The 22,849-nt window shown below is 49.5% G+C and overlaps 1 protein-coding gene across 5 annotated transcripts; it reads left to right on the top strand.

Annotated features, from left to right (window-relative positions):
- The first annotated feature begins 9,493 nt into the window (after nt 1-9,493).
- Gfi1b (growth factor independent 1B transcriptional repressor) lies at nt 9,494-22,267 on the top strand. Of its 5 annotated transcripts, none has more exons than XM_034496017.2 (7): nt 9,494-9,648; nt 16,466-16,586; nt 16,933-17,070; nt 17,943-18,211; nt 18,948-19,085; nt 20,179-20,344; nt 21,516-22,267. In XM_034496017.2, the coding sequence occupies exons 2-7, from the start codon at nt 16,487-16,489 to the stop codon at nt 21,692-21,694; spliced, it is 990 nt and encodes a 329-aa protein (XP_034351908.1). In that variant the 5' UTR covers nt 9,494-9,648; nt 16,466-16,486; the 3' UTR covers nt 21,695-22,267. The 5 variants fall into 5 exon arrangements, with proteins under 5 accessions (XP_034351908.1, XP_034351907.1, XP_076784468.1 ...); XM_034496016.2 differs by having other exon boundaries at nt 20,080-20,344; XM_076928353.1 differs by having other exon boundaries at nt 9,495-9,724; nt 20,080-20,344.
- Nucleotides 22,268-22,849: the final 582 nt, after the last annotated feature.

Here is a 22,849-nt window from a genome sequence, read left to right as displayed (position 1 = left end):
GAAAGAAAGAAAGAAAGAAAGAAAGAAAGAAAGAAAGAAAGAAAGAAAGAAAGAAATTGAGTAAACTGGGTGGTGGTGCATGCCTTTAATCCCAGCACTCAGGAAGCAGAGGCAGGTGGGTTTTTTGAGTTCAAGGCCAGCCTGGTCTACAGAGTCAGTTTCAGGACACCCAGGGCTACACAGAGAAACCCTATCTTGAAGAAGGAGAAGGAGGAGGAGGAGGAGGAGGAGGAGGAGGAGGAGGAGGAGGAGGAGGAGGAGGAGGAGGAGGAGGAGGAGGAGGAGAAAAGGGCTACAGTTCTGGCCTTGGCCCCAATCATCAGTTAATGGGCCTGTGCAGGAACCACTAGAGATGTGAGCAGGCCAGGTCCTGAGGAGCCCAACGTGTGAAGGCACCACTTCATCTTGATATCTGCTGGACTGTGGAAAATGGATAGAGGAGTCAGGGCCATTTCAGACTGGACTGTGAGCTCCAGTTTTAGAGAAAGACCCTGTCAAAAACAATCAAACCAATGTGGGGATTAATTGAAGAAATATCTGAAGTTGTCCTCTGGTCTCCACATGGGCAATGGGCACTTCCCATGTACACACACACACACACACACACACACAGAGAGAGAGAGAGAGAGAGAGAGAGAGAGAGAGAGAGAGAGAGAGAGAGAGAGAGAGAGAGAGAGAGAGAGACAGACAGAGACAGAGACAGAGACAGAGACAGAGACAGAGACAGAGACAGAGAAAACAAAAAACCTTTGAGGGGAAAAGACAGAAAGAGAGGGGGAGGGAGGAAGGAAGGAGAGAGAGAGAGGGAAAAGAGAGAGAGGGAGAGAGAGAGAGAGAGAGAGAGAGAGAGAGAGAGAGAGAGAGAGAAATAAACTTTTGGAAACTGATGGTGACCATGATAACTGGCTATTGGACAGCTTTAGGAAATGTCCATCTCTTGTATACTTACGTGATAACTACTCTTATTTTCAGGAGAAATAGACTCAAATGTGGGTGAACTGTCCTGGTGTCTGTAGTTTCAAACTATCCTATCAAAACTAAACATGTTATATAAACTTCTATGTGGATCTACAGAGAAAAGACAGATTTGGCAAACACTATGATCTAATGTATATGGATCCAGAATGTTCATGAGATGTGGCTTGTTTGCTTTCTGTTTGAAGTGTGTATACAATAAGATTTGAGAAGGTATCTGAAGAGGAAGATATAGTCAGGTGGAGAACCATGCTCACGCCTCTGAGGAACTCTGACCAAATCCATTTGGAGAGAAAGTTCTCTAATGGCAGCCCCTGGTTGCAAAAAGAGATGCAGATTGGGTACAAATCCTGGCTTCCTTGTTGACTCCACCCCCCCCTACCCCCCACCCCCCCCACCCCCTGTCTTCCAGCCCTTTCTTGTTCTGATCTGCATGGAAGTGGGGCCTAGGAGAACATGGGGCAGTCCCCTGTAAGGGGCACTCACTCTCCTCAAGTCTTATTCCTTACTTTGAAGCTTTGCATCTTCTACCTGCAATGAAAACTCCTTCCTTCTCCCCACTAGGTAGACATGAGGGAACCCACTTACAGTAATGAACACATATATGTACACCGCTTGCTGGGCAAGCACAGATGATATTCATTCATGTGCCACGCACTCCAGTGTGTGGTCCATTGAGATGGCATCTTAACAGTGTGTGGGTCTGTACACTAGTGAGTGAGGCACTCTCCTGCTTAGGCTAGTGTGGACTTGGCCATGGTGTCAGCATGCCCATGGACTGGTGCTTGGACCCCCATTATAAAATTCTATTGACCATATTCTCAGTCATCCCAAAATGTTCCCTAGGACCAAAGAAAAGAGTCCCAGCACCCTTTCACACCACTTGGCCACTGTCCAGGACTTTCTCCTTTCTTCTCACAACCTCAGGGTGGAATTTCTCGTAGTCTCTTGGGACAATACAAAGGTGGAAGTCACTGGAAGTTTATAGAGCAGTAACCAAATGCCAAGTGTTTCATTAATGATCAACCTACCATGTAAATTCACACAACCTGCCTGGTTGGCCCCAGGCTGACGCTGTCTGCCCTTCCTCCTCCCCTTCTCTCCACCCCCACCCCCAACTGCCAAGGCTACTCTTGAATGTGAGATTAAAGAGAAAAAGGTCAGAGCACACGTGTGTAGTCAGCTGAGAGCTGCAGATATAGTCCACACACTGCAGCTGGAGGCTACCTGCCCTGCTGGGAATTTACATTTTGTAGCTTGAGACATCAAGATAAAACAATAAAACAAAGGCCTTCAGAAAGGAGGTGAGAAGGGGTGGAGGTGGGTGGGGCACTTCTCTGCCCCAGCTTTCTGAGGAGCCACGTGAATTGCTTCTCTCTGTGCTGTCTCGAACACCTGGCAAAGTCTACTTGAGACAGAAAGGTTGATTTCCACTCCAAGTCTGAGGGTACCGTCCATCAAGGCAGGGAAGATGGCTTGAGGCAGCTGGTCACACCGTACCTACAGTTAGGAAGAACACTGGTCCCCAGTATATTTCTCATTTTTACTCAGTTCAGGACCTCAACCTGTAGAATGGCACCCCCTCATATTCAGGGTGGGTCTTTCCACCTCAGTTAACCCAGGCTAGATGCTCCCTTACAGACATGCCCAGAGATCTTCTGGCTAATTCTAGATTCTGTTACGTTGACAACATTAACCATCATAGTAGGTAACCTAGCAGGTCTCTCCCTAGGCCTCAGTTTCCCTTCAAGGTTGGCAGCCTGTCTGGCCCTTCTCTGAAATAGCTTCCCCAGACCGGCTCCTCAATCTCATCCTGCCCATCAGCTCTCACTGGCCTCCTGTAGCAGGAAGCTTTATCGGCTCTGACTGGTTATGACACACACATGCTAGCTGGCTACTTCCCAGGCAAAGGAGGAGAGTCCAGAGTTCTGGCCTTCTCATGTCCGGGCAGATTGCTTGATTATAAAAAGTCAGGTGATGCCCAGTGGTGGTGACACATGTCTTTAATCCCAGCACTTGAGAGGCAGAGATCTTTGAGTTCAAGTCTACAGAGTGAGTTCCAGGACAGCTAGGGCTACACAGAGAAACTCTGTTTCAGAACAAAACAAAACAAAACAAAACAAAACAAAATCAGAAATAACATCCCTTGACATGAGGGAGTCTAAGACATAAACAGAGGGGATTATGGGTAAAAGTCCTGCATGCTCTGTGATGCCTACCCAGGGAGCCCATGCTCTCTCTCCCTTGATAAACATCATACCTGGCTTTGCACGCTGAGCATCAGGACAAGCCTTCAGCTGTGTGGGGGATGGCTTCAGTATTCTTGAGGAAAATTCGCAGACTTTCTGGATTCCAACGTAAGAAGCCATTGTGAGGAAGGGCCAGACAGGGTTCTCAGCAGTCTTCCTAAACCCAGAAACAGATTGTTGGAGGTTTTAGAGGAAGGATTTGAACTCTGTTCCCTACTATACTGCTCTTCCTGCCCACCATGTCCAGTAGACCAGGGGTTCACCCTATGTTCTTTCTCAGAATGTTGCCTCCTGGGGAATTGTGCAAGGACTTTGAAAAGCTGTTTCTTCACCTTGAGAAGATTCTTCTAGCCACATGGCTACCCAGGCCCATATATAATGGGCAAAAGGGATAGAGAGGAGGAGGAATGAGAGAGAAGAGTGAGGCAAAAAAAGGAGACAGGCAAATAGAGACGGGGTGAGAGAAAAGGAGAAGATGGAAGTTAAAAAGACATTAACATTAAAAATATCAATAAAGAGGTGAATTTTAAATCTGTATTTCTATTTGATCTTTTATTATTCTTGTGATTCAAACTGTGCCTTTAAATTATTTTTGTTTTCAGATTTTTTTTGTTGTTTAACAAAATGGAGGAGAGAGTGCCACCATGTGGCCACATGGTATATTACTTATCCAGTATTAAAGAGTCCACAGCTCTCTTCACTGTGGGTTGGGCTGATCCTGGAGAGAAGCCTAGGCTTGGAAGGGGCCACAGCCCACCCCGTCGAGTCCAGGTCTTCTCCTCTTTTCTACCGACTACCCACTGATCTTGCACTTCAAGCAACGCATGCAAATGGGTGTTTTCCTAGCACCAAAATACATAGAGAAAGATAAACCCCAGGTTCAGTCATCTTTCTAGAAGCGTCACAGAGAGAGAGCAAGGGCCAGCAGATCTATTCTCTTTCTGTGTGTGCAAGTGTGAAGGCCAGAGAATCCTGTTGAGTGTCTTCCTCAGCAACTCTCTAGTTCTGAGACAGGATCTCTCATTGGGCCCGAAGCACACCGATTGGCTAATCTGACTGGTCAATGTGCCCCTGGGATCTTCCTGTGAATGCCCAGCAAGTACTCAGTCACAGGTGCATGGCGCCGTACCTGGCTTCTTACATGGGTCCTGGGAATCTGAGCTCAGATCTTTCTGCTTGTGCAACAAGCACTTTACCCATGAGCCATCCCTACAACCTTTCCACACAGTGCCCCTTCTTAAACTGTGAATCAAAGTAACTGGTACCAGAAGTGGGGGCATGACTATGATTAACTGATCATGTGATTCTTAAGTCTGAACTGGTCTGATAAAGGATATGGAAGAATTTGGAGCTTGAAGTCACAGACACCTGAGAATGGAATGTGCAGAGCCTACTGGGCCATTCTGACAGGAAAGGAGCAGAAACAAGCTTAAAGATGCAAGCAAGGCAGAGACAAGGAAAACAGCTGTTAAAAGGATCAGCACCACTACAGAGAAGACTTGGCTCCAGGGAGATAGCTCGGTGGTTTAAGTGTCTGTCACCAAACTTGACAGCTTAGGTTCAGTCTCCTGGACCTACATGATGGAAGCAGAGAACCAGCACCCACAAGTTGTTCTCTGAGCTCCACACAGGTGCCATGGCAGGTGCTCACCCACACAATAGACAGATAGATGCACAGACAGACAGTAGATACACAGATACACATAGATAGGTAGATGATAGATAGATAGATAGATAGATAGATAGATAGATAGATAGACAGATAGTTAGATGCACAGACAGACAGAGCCTTTTTTCTATGTAGATCCTGGGTATTAAACTCTGGTCACTAGGCTTGTGTGGTATGTGCCTTTTTCCACTAAGCCATCTCAATAGCACCACATGTGTACATCTGTGTTGATGCACCCCCATCATCATCATCATCAATCAATCAATCAATCAATCAATCAATAAAACAATTTACTAAAGAGAAGCCTTCTTTGTCTCTTTTCTGGGATAATAGGCAAGACTCCACCTATCAAAAGCTCCAACTTGTAAAAATGCAAATTTATTTGAAAGGAGGGCACCTGACCAGAGACTATGGCCAAAAGATCCTGTGTCATTCACACGATGCTAACTTTGCAGATGTGCAAACATGCAAGAGTTGTGGGGTCATGGAGGCTGCATCCTTGGCTTTCCTAGAAAGCCACTGAGACCAGGGAAAAGGCATTCACCTCTCTCTCTCTACTTCCAGTGAGAGGCTGCTTCGTGCAGCCGCCACCCCTCCTTCCCCACCACAAACCCTCTTTCCTTCAGTCGCCCTCTTCACATGCTTTGCCACAACAATGAGAAGAGTAACCAGCCCAGCTAGAGGGCAAAGGCTGATGAGAATCCTGACAGTATCGCCATAGCAGCGCCCGCGTCCAGCCAGATCCGGAGTGGAACATGATAGCTGGCGTGACATGGCTGTTATGCTAGAGTTGTGAACATTAGGACTGGAGACCCTGCCCAGCAGCCAAGGACACCTGTTACTCTTGTTGTTGCTTGGGTCAGAAGACCCAAGTTCAAGTCTCAGCACATACATGGTAGCTCAAAACCACCTGTAGCTCTAGTTTCAGGAGACCCAGTGCTGCCTTCTCATGTCCACAGGTACCAGGCTTGCACTGAGTGAACATATATACTGTTTGGTTTCAGACCCCTGGACAAGAGACTGAGGTGCATATGTTATATATCAAAGCAGACCTGGCCTCCAGGTTCTCCCAGCATGCCTCAGTCCCTATGCAGCACTCTGCCCCGAACTTGAACTTTCCAGCCCAGGGGCTGGGCTACCCTTCCCTCAGAGGTTCTTTCCTATATTATCCAGACATTTCAGCCTCTTCCTCTCTCCTTCTCTCTCTACCTGCACACCCTTTCTCTCCCCCCCCCCCCAACCCTCTGCTGCCTCAATCCTTGGGGCTAGTGAACTCACTAGAGAGCAGCTTCCCAATAAACCTGCATCTAATCTGGCTTGAACTGGCTCACTTTGCCGACAGAGAAATAACATATCCTATATCTTCAGGCAAAACACTCAAACACATGAAATCAATAAATCCAAAACAAAAATTTTAATAGCTTGTATTGAGTTTCTGCAACTGTCACCTGAAAGTGAGTTGTTATCTGACAAAATGCTGACATTGTGGAAAACACTGAAAGCTCAGCTCTGACGTGTACGTTTGGGGCTCACGAGTAAAGGGAAACCAGGGGCGGCTTTACCAGGCCCCCTTCCTGGCTTTTGTGTCCTCCTTCCTCACTGGTCTCCTCTTTCTTCAATCTCTCACTTGAACTTGGCTGTGGCCAGTTCCCTGAGGTCCTGGCCTCCAGCTCTTTGTGCAGTTTCTCTCCTCAGTCACTCCTCTCAGCCCAGGCATCCATTTAGAGGCCACTTCCTGGGCCTGGAGAGATAACTCAGTGGCTAAGAACACTGGCTGCTCTTCAAGAAGATGCAGGTTTGATCCTAGCACTTACCTGGTCACAACCAGATAACTCCAGGTCCAGGGGGATCTGATGCCCCCTCCTGGCTCCAGCCAGTCCTGAACGTTCACAGTGCACAGGCAGGTGTGCAGGCAAAACCCCATACTCATAAAATAAAGCAATAAACAGAAGTCATTGTTTCCCCACACATCTGGGTCCATGTTCTGAAGTTCCATGCTCACATTGCATTTTCCCACCTTTCCATCACAGTGCTTGCCACTCCAAACCATGAGTTTCTTTCAGGTTGCTCTGCCTCACCTCAACGGCCAGGAACGAGTTGACGTGGCTCCTTGTCTAAAACCCGTTATGGTCTAAATATGCCTTCCCAAGATTCATGTTGGACCATAAGACCTTCAATGATGACAGGGGAGGTGATCTTTTAGGAGGAGACTGGACCAGGAGGTCTCTGGTTTCCTCATGCATGGCTTGGTGCTACTATAAATGGGGCTGTGAGGTGCTGGAAAGCTCAGTGGTTAAGGATACTTGCTGCTTTTTCAGAGGACATCAGTCTGGCTCCCAGAACTAACCATTTGTGTCAGGCAGCTCACAGCTGCCTTTAACTCCAGCTCTAAGGGTCTGACACTCTCTTCTGTCCTCTGTGGGTGCTGAGTGCGCGTGCAAACACTCAAACGCAGCCACATTCGTATACATAAATAAAAATGAAATATTTAAAAGGAACTGGTGGGAAAGAAGCATTCCTTTAGTCTTCTGTCATTTGCCCTGTATGGTCACAGCCTTAGAATGTTTACCCCTAAAGCATGTGAGAGGGTACAACAGGGGTACCTGTTAACAGACCTTGACCAAGCACAGAAAAGGGAGGAAGAGGAGAAGGAAGAGAAGAAAGAGAAGGAAAAGAAGTACCTCATTTAAGAATGGGTTCGTGAAGTAGCTGTTGAGTAAGTGAATGAATGACCATATCTCTGGAGGCATTCAGACCTTAAGAACAAAATGAAGGCGTGGCCTCCAGGACTGACCACTTACAGAAGCAGTGTTGGCTCCAGAAACCAGTTAAGGTGTCTTGGTCCAGGGCAGTGTGGGCCTGTCATGCCAGGTGGGGGTCCTGGTATGAAGGGGCTGGTGCCCTGGCCACTGCTGTCCCAGAGAGGTGTCTTAGCCTAAAAGAGACCTGGGTCTGGGTTCCTTCAGTGGCAACAAGCCCCACCCCTCCTATAGTGTGGCCACAGCTTCAGAGCTGCTGTTGAACTGACTGTGTTACACAGCAGCTTGAAGCTAGAGATTAGCCAAGCAATTGTGCATTCAGAAAGCAAAAGCTTTGGTAAGGTTATGACGAGGGAAAGGGGGTGGAAAACCATTAAAGATGTCAGCAGAAGAGGATTTGAATGACACATGGTTCAGCAGGAAAGGCAGGCAAGTGCAAATGTATGTGACAAGAAATGAGGGCTGGTCCCTGTCAGGGAAGGGTTTAGAAATGTTCTACGTATGGTCTATGAAGTTTTCTGCATAGTGATTCAGTTCCCACTGAGTGCTTGGCTGCACCAGCCAAAGAATATTCAAGATATTTTCCTAAATAAAACATCTTTTATCCTAAATAAATCTTTTTTATACAGAGAGAGCGAGGGGCTGGATGTTGCTGTCTCCTATCTGTGGCCACCAGTTGAGACTTGTGTCCCTACTGTTCTGTGTTCCCCTGGGGAGCTGTTGTGGCCTCTGGGTGCTGCCACGGGGTTGGCCCCTTCAGCAGAAACACCTCAAATGAAACATCTCTTTTCTCTACACTTCGAACCTTGGACTTGCAGTTTCAATCGGGGCTTCCTGTCCCCATGTTTGTTTTCTTTATGAGGGAAATGTAATCTCTCCAGTCCTGGCTGCAAGAGCATGCAAATCAGCTAACAGTGCTGTTTGGTGGAGTTCTCTCTGTATGCAAAACTTCCTGGAATAAATCAGTCATCCCCAAACGGGAGGAGGCCAAGGGGCAGGGCAGGAAAAAGAAAGTGGGACCAGGGAGTGGGGCTTTGTTCAAATGGGGTGAAATGCCCCACGCTGGCCTGGGTACCCCAGGGCCTACCCATTGACCTCTTTGTCTCTTTTGCTGCCACTAGGTGGCAGCACACGCTGGCCCTGGTACTTGGGTATTCAATCTGTACTTGGACTTTGCCAGGCACAGAATCCAAGGCCCCCAAATTCACTACCTTACTGTTTTTCTGTTCTTCTACTCTGACTGTCTGTGGTTCTGCCGGTCTATGGTTGTCTTGGGGAAGCTCCATTTTTTTTTTTTTTTTTTTTTTTTTTTAGAGTGAGCTCAGTGGGAGACAGAATCTTGTCAGTTAAGTGTGATCTGTACTAACCCAGGATCCAAGAGCATTAAAGCACAGGGGCTCCTCTGACGTCCCAGCACGAGTGATGCTGGGAGCCAGGATAGGAGAAACAAAGGGGGAAAGGGAGAAAAAGAGAAGAGAGAAAGAGGAGAGAAAGGAAAGGGGAAAGAGGGGAGGAAGGGTGGGGAAAGAAGAGAAAAGGGAAAGAGGGAGAGAGAGAAGGAAGGGAAAGAAAACGTAAAGCCAGGACCAGCCAGCTCCTTCCCATAACCCCCAGAGTCCGGGACTGTAAGTAAATGCTTGACTTTTAAATTTTAATAAAGAAGCTACTTATTTTCGCCCAAACGCTACTCAAAGTTTCTGGAGAAATTTCCAGTGGGTTAGAAGCTTCTGCGAAGTTTTGATAAGCAAATGTGGCTGCACTCGCGGGCCCTGGTCATTGGCTGACGCTGCAGCCGCCAGATTTTGACACAAATAATCAGATTGAAAATCAGGGAGGGGAACAGAAGAGGGGAAAAAAACACAGAAACAAAAAGGAGAAGTGTCTGTGCAGAGACTCATAAAGTTGACAGAGCCGAGAACAGTCCCCAGGGACCGCGTGGAGGTTCTCGGCTCTCAGAACTCTCGGCAGAACTCAGAAGAGGGACAGCTCCCAGACGGTGAGTGCCACCAGACTGGTGCTGGCTGGGCTCCACTCTGGGCGCCGCTGAAAAGTTCCTGTTCTGGTTGCCCAAGGTAGGGAGGGTGTCTGCTTCCCTTTACGGTGAAAGGAAGAATACTGAGATAGTCTCTCTTCTGGATGCAGTGCCCATCACCATCGGAGAGAAGGAGGAAGGAGTACAGGGCCAGTCTGTGATGCCCCAATATAGCGCGGGAATCCTGCTTTTCTCCGGTGGATTTTGAGAAACTTTATTGTAGGTGGCTAGGCTTCACCCAGATACACAAAGCCAATCTCTGTCTCTCTGTCTTTGTCTCTCTGTCTCTCTGTCTCTCTCTTTCTCTTTCTTTCTCCCTCCTCTCCCCCCCCTCTCTCTCTCACACACACACACACACACACACACACACACAGCATTTTTCTAGGGGCACCAGAGGAGTCCAAATTGGTGTTTCTCTGAGCTAGAGCTGCCCTGTGCCAGGAACTCAGCAGGAATTTGTAGCTCTGATGACCTTTTCAAAAGTTCCTAGAAGCACCCGGGAGTCAAACACCCTCTCTTCGGGAATTTACTGAAGGGAAATGACAAGGTGAGGTGGACCAGCCTCTGGGAAGCACAGGATGGTGGCGGGGAGGCACTGCCAGGGATTCTTGGCTCTTTGAGCATCTGTAGCTCTTTTCACCCAGAGGAAAAGGTGAGTTTGAGTCTTGGGTTTCTTAGAAAACAGGGTTCATTGCAGAAATTCCCACAGATGCTGTGGTCCATGACTGGATTCTGAGAAAGCCAGCATTTTTATGAGACTACCATGGGGAAAGGAAAGTCACCTCTGGCTGTGGAGTCCAGCAGCCTGGGTACTGGCAGAGCTATGCCTATCTAGCCACCTGTGCTCTGCCAAGTCCTGCAAAGTCCTCCGTCAGGAGAGGGGTAACGTTTTGATGTAGAAAGTTCTTTAGGGGAATCAGGCAGTTCTGGATGATTTAGGTCTGATGGAATCACCCCAGTGGTACTCACCATTCCCGACACTTCAAAACAAGGTGGGTGTGGGTCCCACTAGAGGTTCTGGGGAACAGATAGCTCAAGGTCTCCCTTCACTGGGACACAAAACCTGCTCCTAGGCAGAGAGAGCAGATGACGCCTATGTCTGAAGGTGTTGCGTTGACTCTTTTCTGGTGGTAATCCTGGCCTTGGGGGGTGGTGGGGGCTCTGCTCTTGGTCTAGACATGCACAACGTTTTGCTTGCTCAGTTTTGTTTCCATCATGGTAAAATATGTCCATAAAGTTGATCATTTTTTGCTTTTGAGTTGTGTGGTGTTCTTGGGCATGGGCATTGGATCAGAGTCTACCACAGACAAACACTCCAATCCACAACTCCTTCTTCCTCTTCTTTTTCACTATATATTTTTTTTAAAAGACCCTTAATCTCTGATCCTTCTGCCTCACCTCTCCTGGCACTGTGTCCTGAGCTACACCCCCAGCCCCTTTCTTCTTTTAGTTCATTATTTTTTTTAATCTCTCTGTTTTTAATTTAAGATTACTATCATCAACTAGGCATGGAGGTGCACGCCTTTAATTCCAGCACTTGGGAGGCAGAGGCAGATGGATCTCTGTGAGTTTGAGACCAGCCTGGTCTACATAGAGAGCTCCCGAACAGCCAGTGTCTTGTAGAGAGACTGTCTTAAAAGAACTACAAAAAGTCTTACTATTGCTGTTGTTGTTTGGTTGGTTTGCGTGTAAGAGAGATGCAGGGCTCACATGGCGTGGCACACATGTGGAGGTCAGAGAACAACTTTATGGAGTCCATTTTCGTTTTATTGGGGGGGGGTTGTTTGTTTGGTTGGTTGGTCTTTCGAGACAGGGTTTCTCTGTGTAGCCCTGGCTGTCCTGGAACTCACTCTGTAGACCAGGCTGGCCTCGAACTCAGAAATCCACCTGCCTCTGCCTCCCAAGTGCTGGGATTAAAGGCGTGCGCCACCACCACCCAGCTTACGGAGTCCATATTCTTTCTGCCTCGTGGGTTCTGGGGACTGAACACAACTCATTGGGCATGCATGGCAAGTATTTCACCCATTGAGATAGCTCACTGACCCACTTTCTCCCATGTTTGACCAGGCTGGCCTAGAACTCATGGGGTCAAGCAAGCCCCCTGACTTCCTCCCAAGTATCCAGGACTAGAGATGCTTGCCCCTATGCCAAGCTCATCTGATGAGCAGTTCATTAGCTACCGAGTAGATTCATCTTGTGCAACCAGGGCCACCACTGATCCCCAAGGCTGTCCTTTTGTGAAACTGATACCCCATACCTATTAATCAATAACTGTTCCCCCTAGCCCCAGCCCCTGCTAACCTCAAATCTCCTCCAGTCTCTGCAAGCTTGCCTATTCTGTGCAACTAGATGTTTTGTCCTTCTGTGGCTAGCTCATCTTGCTCCCCATGTTCATGGGTTCACCAGGCCTCACATGCTGGAACTTCCTCCAGTTGGATGTCTGACTCACACTGCGTGCTCTGGCCTGGCTGTACCTTGCTTATCCATCCTGCCTAGATGGACACCTCTACCTCTCAGCTCTCAAGGATTGTGTTGCTGTGAATGTAGATGGTCAGGGTCTCTGAAGTCTGTGCTTTGGTGTATGTCTGAAGGTCATCACTGACTTTATTTATGTATTTATTTGGTGGTGCTGGGGATTGAACCCTGGGCCTTGCACATGCCAGTTACTGATTTTAGATTCCCTAAGGTGTCCCAGGCACCTGGATGTGACTCTGTGACATGGCTCTGCAGCTTGTTTGTTACCTCCTTCCCTTCTGTCCTTACACATAAGGAAGTCCAAAGGGTCCCCTGTAGCTGACCCTGAGAATCAGCCCAGTCTTGCCCAACCCTCCTGAAAAGGGAACCTAACTGGCCAGTGTCTCAGGCAAGGTAGGTCAGTCCCTAGCTGAAGGTCAACAGATTGTACATGGGATTTTAGAATAAAGAGGAAGTTTAGAAATCTCTTAGCCCAACCGTCTCCTCTGAGAGATAGGAAAACCAAACCCAGGTTAGCGGTGCACGCGGTCACAGAATCAGACTCATCTTTCGTGGGCTGCACCAGGAGCCTGAAGTCTGGAAATCCTGATGAACCAACTATGCTCAAAACCTCGGAGTGTAGGATGCTACAGCCCTCCAGGCAGCCCCAGCTGCGGTTCTGACCCGGAGACCATTGACTCCTTATGTGTGGGGATAGAAGGTTTATGGAGGATGCTGACAAGGGGCCTCTTTCCGGAGGCCAGATACCATCACTGTCTCTGTTTTATGAAGAAATCCGAGTGTCTTTCACAATCTCTGCCCTGAGCTCTTTCTCAGAATGGTCCATGTGAATCAAAACCGAGTGGTTGTTAATTAACTACATTATAGGTGTTTGGTTCCTCTTTCTTTCTCTTTCTTTCTTTCCTTTTTTTTTTTTTTTCCTTTGCTCAGCTAACAAGGGCCAAAAGAAAATTCTCTGGGTTCACTTGGCTACTACTGTAGGCTTAGGGGTCGGACCAAGTGCTGGCCGTCCTGCCAGGTTATGGAAAAGAATGCCCTGGAAGGAAAGGACAGAGCTCTAAGGCAACCCAGTGGGAGGAAGCAAGAAACCCAGGACCTCTTACTTCCCATGTAAGCATAAAGTGTTCAGTAAGTGCTTATGAATGTAAGAAGGAGGTCCTGGTCCTGTGCTGTTCTGGGCTCAGGTCAGCTGACCTAGCATCACCTTTAACTGGACCATGGGCAAAACTGCCTTTAAGAAAATCTGTGCGGTGGTGGCGCACGCCTTTAATCCCAGCACTTGGGAGGCAGAGGCAGGCGGATTTCTTAGTTCGAGATTTCTGAGTTCGAGGCTAGCCTGGTCTACAGAGTGAGTTCCAGGATAGCCAAGGCTATACAGAGAAACCCTGTCTCGAAAAAAAAAAAAAAAAAGAAAGAAAGAAAGAAAAGAAAAAGAAAATCTGTTCTTATCTGCTTTCCATGTGAAGCTGGTTAGGACCCTGTGTGGGGTCTTTGGGGATCAAAGAAAGAAGACCTTTTCTCCTATCTCCCAGCTTCTTTTAATAGTCTATACCAGTGGCTACAGAGTGAGTCAGTAGGACAGTAGCCTGGCTCTGAGATCCACACCCGCAACCCGAGGACACTTCCTACTTCCCTGCTCCTTGAAACACAATACATGGAGTAGGGCAGCCACCATGGCTTGGTTTCCTCTGTGACGTACTATGTAGTGACTCTCTCAGTGAGGACCTGACATGAAAGGCCTGGCATAGCCTGTGGCCTACAAACCACACTGAATAACTGTTGTTCCTCTGCTGTGAGTATAGGGGTCCTGGGCCTGGATGGACACATCCACTCTCCCTCCCCCTGCTCAGGATTTAGAGTCCCTCAAGTGAAGGGTTGGGGAGATTCGGGGAAGGGGGGTGCGGGAGGGAGAAGCCCAGGAAGGGAGGGGGTGGGAGAGGAGGTTGGCTCAGGAAGATAAGGTCATGGCTGCTATGTGTACCAGGATGAGCAGAGGCCCTTCCGAATCCTTTGTTTAGAGAACTAAGAATCTGTCAGTGGAAGAGACTCAAGAGCCTAAGTCCCATCCTTCATTTTAGAGTTCAGAGAACAGAGGGCCTTGAACTTATGCCAGCTCTCTGGCTCATCCTTAGAGTGTACCTGCTGGGTTGCGCCTAGCCTCCCTCCTGGTCCCTTCAGCTCTTCCTCAGTGGGTGAAGATGGCATGTGATGGCTCAGCCTAGGTGTCTGCTGTGCACCTTACATGCTCAAGGTCCTTTATTATCCCCGGCAATGACTGACATAGAACCAGGTCCCCCTTCTTAGCTGATCTAAATGTAGGCTTCACAGCAAGAAGTGCTGGACCTGGCTACCCTGCAATTAGCCCCAAGCACTGATACTCCCCAACAAGGCTCTGGGCCATGGGGCAAGCAGACTTAAGGCCTCTCCTGCCTGGTTTTGGTTCACCCCCTGGGGCAGAGGTGACTCAAGAGCCCTTGCCACAAAGCTTAACTCTAAGCTGTCTTTCCTAATCTTGCCTCCCACCATGGTCTGAGCTGAGGTCTTATCGCCTAGCCTTCGCTGGTGTTCAGAGACAGCCAAATCCCTTTTCCCGCCTTTGCTAGGCAAAGATGCAACCTTCAGTGAGTGGCTGGTCCTGGGTGGGACTTGGACTCCTCCCAGACTTTCTGAGCTTTGGCCTGAACAGTCTGGAGTATGAGGAGGATAAAGAATTCTAGTGGCAGGGGTGGGGGGGCTGTCTGTCTCCATGGGAGCACTGCGGATTAGAACAGGGATAGGAGCCATTAGTGAGACAGCAATCCATATGCTGTCCTAGAGGACATTTAGGGAGGTCGGCATACTTCCCACCTTATGAAGTGGGCAGATCCTTTGACTCATTTGGGCCTCCAGTTCTCTCCCGGTTCCTGACTAAGAAGTTAAATGATGATGCCCACCACTGGAGTTGATGGGCATTCACATCTCTATCTCTATCCACAAGGACACTGAAGCTCCAGAGGAAGCGCATGGCTCTCCTCAGGCCTCTTTCCATGATTAACAGACAGAAGTCCCCACTTCTGGAGAGCGGACTGCAGACTTAGTCTCTGACTGCAGCAGCTCCCCCTGCAGGGCAATCCAGTCTTTCAGTGAAGTCTCTACTTGCCCCACTAGCCTCGAGTCCCTTTAAGCACAGCCCCACTCCCACACCCCCTGCTACAGATGGGCAGTGAGAACCTGGGATGCTCACCAGCGTTCCAGGCTGGATAGCACACCTTAAAGGAAGGGAAACTAACCCGGGGAAGTGAAGAGTCTGCCCCAATTGAACAATGAGCTCAGGGTCTCCCCTGATGAGCTTGATGGGGGCAGGGGAGGGTATTGTTGTTTGTTTCATTTGCTTTGTTGGAACAAGGTCTCACTATGCTTGTCCTGGCTGCCCTGAAACGTGTTCTATAGACCAGACTGGCCTTGAACTCAGGGAGATCTAACTGCCTCTGCCTCCAGAGTGCTGGGACTAAAGGCATGCACTACCACTCCTGGCTTCCCCATGAGTGATTCATCTAAAACTCTAAGCTCAGATTGTGTGTAGTCTCTTAAGTGTGTCGAACTGGGACTCAAGGACAACTTTTTAAATTTGTTGTTTGAGGCAGGGTTGCCTATAACCTAGGCTTGCCCTGAACTTGTATATAGCTGAGGATGACTTTGAACTCTGGCTTCCCCTGCCTCCACTTCCTAAGAGTTGAGTTGTAAGAATACACCATCATAACTGGTTTTATGCAGCACTCCACCAACAGGGCTGCACCCCAGCCCCTCAAGTATGACTAACTGGGGTCCACATGTGCCTGCTTCAGGGGCCCCAGGTCTTCCCTCCCTTCTCTTTCCCAGTGCAGTCCAGACTGACTCAAGTTTCTTGAGCATGAGTATACTCTGCCTGTGACTAATTCACCATTGGGGGGGGAGGGGCAGATGGTCAAAGTTAAAGTGTCAGTAAGTTTGGTTCCTTCTGGAAGTTTCAAGAAGATCAGTTCATGGATCTCTCTGAGCTCTTGGTACCAAGAAGCAGCCCTTAGCATCCTGAGTCTTAAGGAGTCATGACTCTAATCCCTGTTTCTGACACACAAGCAGCTCCCCCTGCACCCGGCTTTCCCTCTTCTTGTAGGGAGGGACACTGGTCATTTGGGGATCAAGGCACATCTGAACTTAATGTGATATTCACGGTGCCAGGTGAATGTGAACGTTTGGGGAACATTATACAAGTCAGCGTGGGATAGCATGCCTTTGATCCAAAGGTTGCTTGTTGCTCTTAGCTATTCCTATGTCCCGCCCCCTGCAGGTGTGGAGAACACTCTGAAAAATGCCACGGTCCTTTCTAGTGAAGAGTAAGAAGGCACACACCTACCACCAGCCCCGAGCACAGGGCGATGACCTGGTTTGGCCTCCTGTCATAATTCCTGGTGAGTCTGAGCCTAGGCAATGGCCCACCTCATGCCCACTTGGCATTGTCTTGATGATGCTGTGGCATCTCTTCTGCATCTCTTAGCTATCACTGAATGAATGAGTGAATAGACAAATGAATGAAATAGATACTCATCTCCTCTAGCCTTTGGAGTTCTGGGAATATCCGACTCAGAGCCAGGAAGTGACTATGGCTTCAATTGAGGTCTGAAGTCAGGGTGCTCCCAGGCAGAGGTGTGAGCGGCAGAAGGCTGGTGTCCCTGGGTCCCCTCTCCCTGGAGATATGGTTCTCCTTGCTCTCTGCAGCCATTCCAGAACTGACTCCTGGGTCTTGTCTCCTCACAGTGACAAAAGAGCATGCCCAGAGTGTCAGCCCTATCCTCAGCACACCACTGCCGAGCCAGACCTTGGACTGGAACACAGTCAGACAGGAGCGGGAGATGTTGCTGAACCAGAGCCTTCCCAAGATGGCCTCAGCCCCAGGTACCCAGCCAGGGTCTCCACTGTCCCCTACAGGTGCCAGAGAGGAAAGTGGCTGGCTCTGTGGCAGTACTTCTTAGGGTTATGAAGTTGGGGACATCAGTCACTGGATGCCATCTGGACTCTCAACTTCTGCTGGACACTTCTGGACAGGTGTTTGTTCTAGATGAGGATGTGTGTGCACATCTCTCTCTCTGTGTGTGTGTGTGTGTGTGTGTGTCTGTGTGTCTGTGTGTCTGTGTGTCTGTGTGTGTGTGTCTCTGTGTGTGTGTCTGTGTGTGTGTGAAGCAGCTGGGGGTCCATAGGGCAGTGGCCTGATGGTCCCCCAAGGGAAGGGAGCTGAAACTGCAGTGAAGACTCACACCAATGATACACAGTGGGGCTGCACACTAGAGGTCACCAGGGGAGATAGAGCACCAGGCCACCTTACTTCAAAATTAATCACCTGAACTAGGCATGTTGGTTCATGCCTCTAATCCCAGCACTTGGGATGCAGAGGCAGGCAGATGTCTGTCAGTTGAAGGCCAGCCTGGTCTACATAGACAGTTCTAGGACAGCCAAAGCTATATAGAGGACCCTTTTTAGAAAGAAAGAAAGAAAGAAAGAAAGAAAGGAAGGAGGGAAGGAAGGAAGGGAGGGAGGGAAGGAGAGAGAGAGAGAGAGAGAGAGAGAGAGAGAGAGAGAGAGAGAGAATATTAATTCACTGGTGGCCATTAGGAACACTCACTGATCTTCCAAGACCCGAGCACCACAGGGCAGCTTACAGTTGCCTGTGGCTCACCTGTACACACGTGGTACACACACAGGTACACACATACACATAGAGAGTTAAAGGAAAATCCTTACAATAAGTCACCGTATGTGTCTTTGTACAGAGGGGCCTCTCGTGACATCCCAACCCCCGGATGGAGAATCACCGCTCTCTGAGTCACCCCCTTTCTATAAGCCCAGCTTCTCTTGGGATACGCTGGCCTCCTATAGCCACAGCTACCAACAGACCCCCTCCACCATGCAGTCAGCGTTCCTGGAGCGCTCTGTGAGGCTGTACGGCAGCCCCCTCGTGCCCAGCACCGAATCCCCCTTGGACTTCAGCCTCCGCTACTCTCCAGGCATGGACACTTACCACTGTGTCAAGTGCAACAAGGTGAGTGATGGGCACAGGTGGCATGTGGGCCCTGCTCAGCACCCTTTTGCTCCAGGACACCGGGTCCTGCTATTATTTATGGCTGGGTGGTCCCTATGCTGGGAATCTTGAGGCCATGTTGGATTCAGATCAAGCCCTGACTGTCTTGCCTTTGTTTGACATGTATAAGTTCTTGGGGATAGAGAGAGGTCAAAACACCTGCCCCAGGGACAACAAGATGTCAGGAACAGCATCTATGTGGTTCTTATTTGTTTGCTTGTTTGTTTGAGACAAGACCTCGTGTGAGTCAGGCTGGACCTGAGCTCTCTTTGTAGCCAAGGATGACCTTAAACTCTTAATCCTTCTCCCTTTGCTCCTAAGTGTTAGGATTGCAAGTGTGTACCACTGCAGCTGGCTTTGCCTGCTTTTATGCAGTGCTAGGGCCCCATATGCAATACAAGAGCACTCTGTCAACAGAGCTACCCCTCTAGTCCCCTAGACCTAAGATCTGACCCAGTGGATTATTTGGCCTCCAGGTGTATATGGAGGGGCCTTCTGGCTCCCTCCCGCAGCCCCCATTTTATAGACAGGAAACTGCTACAGAGAGGTAAGAGACTCCCTGGGATACACAGCAGAACACCAGGACTATCAATGAGATGTCCTTCTCCTGCTCCATCCGGCTCTGGAGCTAGGTCCATGGCCAGAATGACCACAGGCTTGCCTCCTTCTGGGGACCTGACTCTTTGCTCTGCTCCAGGTGTTCTCCACCCCTCATGGGCTAGAAGTGCATGTCCGCCGCTCTCACAGTGGAACCCGGCCCTTTGCCTGTGACGTCTGTGGCAAAACCTTCGGCCATGCTGTGAGCTTGGAGCAGCACACTCACGTCCATTCTCAGGTGAGCAACTGACAAAGGCTGAGGGGCACAGCCTCACTGGGTGGGAGAGGAGCGGGTCTGAGTCACCTAACATACTGGATCTCTGATTAGTTGATATGGCTTCACGTCTAGTTGGAAGAAACTGGGATTTTAGGGGTGGGAGCTGTGGTATGTCTGAGAAAAACCATTCTATGCTCTGGGTGGCCCCACAGGCATCCTCAATTCTTAGAGCTTTAGACTTCAATTTAAATGCATATCTCACCCCCATCTCTGTCTGTGGGGACCCATTTCTTTCCAGAGAGGAACATACTCTGGCTGCTTCCAGCGAGGTCACACAGGCCAGATGGAAGTGGGTTACCAACACCTGGGGAGGTGGCAAAAGTGGTGGGATTGACCTAGGAGCTTTCCTTCCACAGCAAAAGGCAGGGAGCTGGCTCTGTCTTCTACTTCCCAGCCTCCCACAGCCCAGTCAGGTCACAGCTAGAACTGCCCCAGTGCACAGACGAGGAAACCACTACACCAGAAATTGCTCCCCAAAGCATACGACTACTGGGCTGGTGGGAGTTGGCTCTCAGTTGGTAAAGCCTTGCCTGGCATACATGAAGCCCTTGGTGTAAGGCCTAACACCAGATGAACCAGGAATGGCAGTGCCTAAAGCAGCACTCAAGAGGTGGAGTCAGGAGGATCAGAAGCTCAAGGTTATCATTACCCACATAAGTTCAAGGCCAAGCTGGGTTGCACAAGAGCCTGTCACCAGCTAAGAGGAGCTCACTCTGTGTTACTGGTGAATCCCTGAAAGACTTCAATTAGTTGTTTCATTAGTCAGTCAACAAACACACCCTGAGGCTTATTTTGAGAAGCAAACTGTGAAAGGCACAAGGAGATATCTCATAGGAAGCAAGTCAGCTCCCAAGACTCAGTCTAAACTGAGAAAGCAGGAATAGGGGCGGGGTTCTTCCTGCTCCTCTGGACCCCTATTCCCGAGGCCACCCCAACGGAGTGTCCTCTTTCTCAGGGCGTCCCAGCCGGGTCCAGTCCTGCGCCCAGCTTGGCTGTCCCGGGCCTCGAGGCCCCACCTGCACCTGACCCCCCAGGGCCTCGTTTCCTCCGGCAGGAGCGTAGCTTCGAGTGCCGGATGTGTGGCAAAGCCTTCAAGCGTTCATCCACCCTGTCCACCCACCTGCTCATCCACTCGGACACTCGGCCCTACCCCTGCCAGTTCTGTGGGAAGCGCTTCCACCAGAAGTCAGACATGAAGAAACACACCTACATCCACACAGGTGAGTGTCCATGCCGAGCCTTAGGAAAGGCCCGCCTGGCTTCTAGGCAGCCCATCACTTGCCAAGAGGCCCCTTGAGGAGGGGCTAGAGGGTTGAACAATCACTCGGTGTAAAGAATCACTGGCAGGAAAGCCAAGCCTCTTGAGGGCAGGCCAGCGTGCCAGTTCATCCACCCCTTGACATTCACTGTCTGCTGTACCTCTGTGCTTCTTTGGGATAGTCCTTGCACAGCTGTGGTGATCTATTGAGAAACAAGAAAGGGTCTGTGCCAGCTTGGACCAGCTGAGAAATCCAGAAATCCAGAGAAAGACTGTAGCAGTTATCTGACACATTATTGTAACATAGAAGCCTGAAAGGCAGCTTAAGAAAAGGGGTTACTGTGCCTCATAGTTTGAGATGGAGTCACAGCAGGATGGCTCAGTGGTAGGAGCACGAAGCAGCTGGTCACATTGCTTTAGGAAAGAGAGGGCGGAATGCTGGTGTGCAGTCTGTTCTCTCCCTTTTATGCAGTCAGTCCCGGGCCCCAGCCCATGGGATGGTGCTGGCTATTTTTAGGGTGAGCCTTCAGTTAGCCCACTCCAGAAAATCCCTCACAGACGTTTTCAGCAGTGTGTCTCCTGAGTGATCCTAAGTGTTGACCATCAGAGAAGCATTTTGCTTGTTTGCTTGCTTGCTTGCTTGCTTGCTTATTGAGACAAATTCTCATGTAGCTGAGGCTAGCCCCCTAGTTAATATGTAGCTGAGGCTGACCTCAACCTCAAGCTTGCAATTTCTCTCCCTCTACTTCCAGGGTGCTGGGGTTACAGATGTACACATTTTTCTTTCTTTTCTTCTTTCTTTCTCTCTTTCTTTCTTTTTTGTTTTGTTGTTTGGTTTGGTCTTGTCTTTTCTTTTCTTTTCTTTTCTTTTCTTTTCTTTTCTTTTTTTTGAGACAGGGTTAGTCTGTATAGCCCTGGCTGTCCTGAATCTCACTCTGTAGACCAGGCTGGCCTCAAACCCAGGGATCCGTCTGCCTCTGCCTCCCAAGGGCTGGGATTAAAGGCGTGCGCCGCCACACTTGACTATTTCTCCCATTTTTTAAGGTTGGACATAAAAGAAGCAGAGTAGAGAATGAGCGTGTGTAGGGCTGTGGTTGCCACCCGCACCCACCTGCTGTTTGTCCCTTTCCCAGGTGAGAAGCCCCACAAGTGCCAGGTGTGTGGGAAAGCCTTCAGCCAAAGCTCCAACCTCATCACCCATAGCCGCAAGCACACAGGCTTCAAGCCCTTCAGCTGTGAGCTGTGCACAAAGGGCTTCCAGCGCAAGGTGGACCTGCGACGTCATCGTGAGAGCCAACACAGCCTCAAGTGAGACTACTGGCCAGCCTGCTCCAGTGTGTCTCACCTGAAGGCCAGCCTCGTGACTCCAATCCTGGTCCCCAGGCCTCTTGGAAGTAGCCCTTCCCATGAGCCTCTCTGTTTCTTTTGAAACTAGATGACCTAAAGAAAGCCGTGCTCCTCTGACTGTAGCAAGGTGAGTGAGCTCTGGCCTTTCTGAACTGAAGCAGCCACAGATGAACTCTGGTCTCATCTGCTGCAAGAGCATAGAAAGCTACAGAGCCCTGTGGACAGGACGGCATAAACAGGCAAGAGCCAGGATCCACAGAGAAGCCCTCTTGCTTGCTTCTCTGGGTCTGGTGACTGAATTTTTAGGGATTCTCTTTCTGGCTGTCACAGTCAGGGTTGTCCCCTGCCCTAGAGGTCTGGTACCCCTCTGCTTCTGTCCCAGTGCTGGCTGTCCCCCACCTCCGACCACATCCATCTGCCCACTGGGAGTCAGGCTCCACAGTCGGGCCACAGGCTGTGAAACTAGCCATTAGTGTATCGGAAGCCTGCCCTGTCTGTTGATGTAAATATAAATAAAGATGGACTTGTTTACATGTGACCCTGTTTGTAAAGTGCCTACTAGGTCCCCAGGACACCTGAGGACCTGAGGGCCTTGACAAGGAGCTAACAGACCAACCGAGAAGCACCATGACAGGTGTCCAGGCCCAGGGCTACTTTGAGCAGTTATCAGTCTCGGGCTACAGATCTCTTAAGTGCTGCCTTCTGAATACGGCAAAGGGAACTTGGCAGGAGTGATTAAGTTGAGCCTGACTAGCTCTGTCACTTCACACGGGGCTCTGAGCCTCTCTGGAGTTTAGCTTCATTGAGCTACACTGTAATCACAACAGTCCAGTCTTGGTGGGGATATTGGCAGGATTCTGTGAGACTACCCATGGACAACAGTGCACATAGCAAGCACTACCAAGCCCGCCTCAGCATTCTTGTTGAAAGTCCTACTGCACCAACAAGGCCATGCCAATGCCATCTCCTCCATGAAGCCTCCCTTGGTCATCCCAGCCAGAAGTTCTCTTTTCTGACACTAAGCTAATTGTATCCCTTGCCCACGATCCAGGAGCTGCTCGAAGTCTTCTGTAGACAGTTTTGGCCTTGGTAAAAGGCATAGACATCAAAGTTTACATAC

The sequence above is a fragment of the Arvicanthis niloticus genome, chromosome 2 (assembly GCF_011762505.2).
Source record: "Arvicanthis niloticus isolate mArvNil1 chromosome 2, mArvNil1.pat.X, whole genome shotgun sequence".
In the NCBI taxonomy this organism is placed as follows: Eukaryota; Metazoa; Chordata; class Mammalia; order Rodentia; family Muridae; genus Arvicanthis; species Arvicanthis niloticus.
This window is presented reverse-complemented; position numbering and strand designations above follow the sequence as displayed.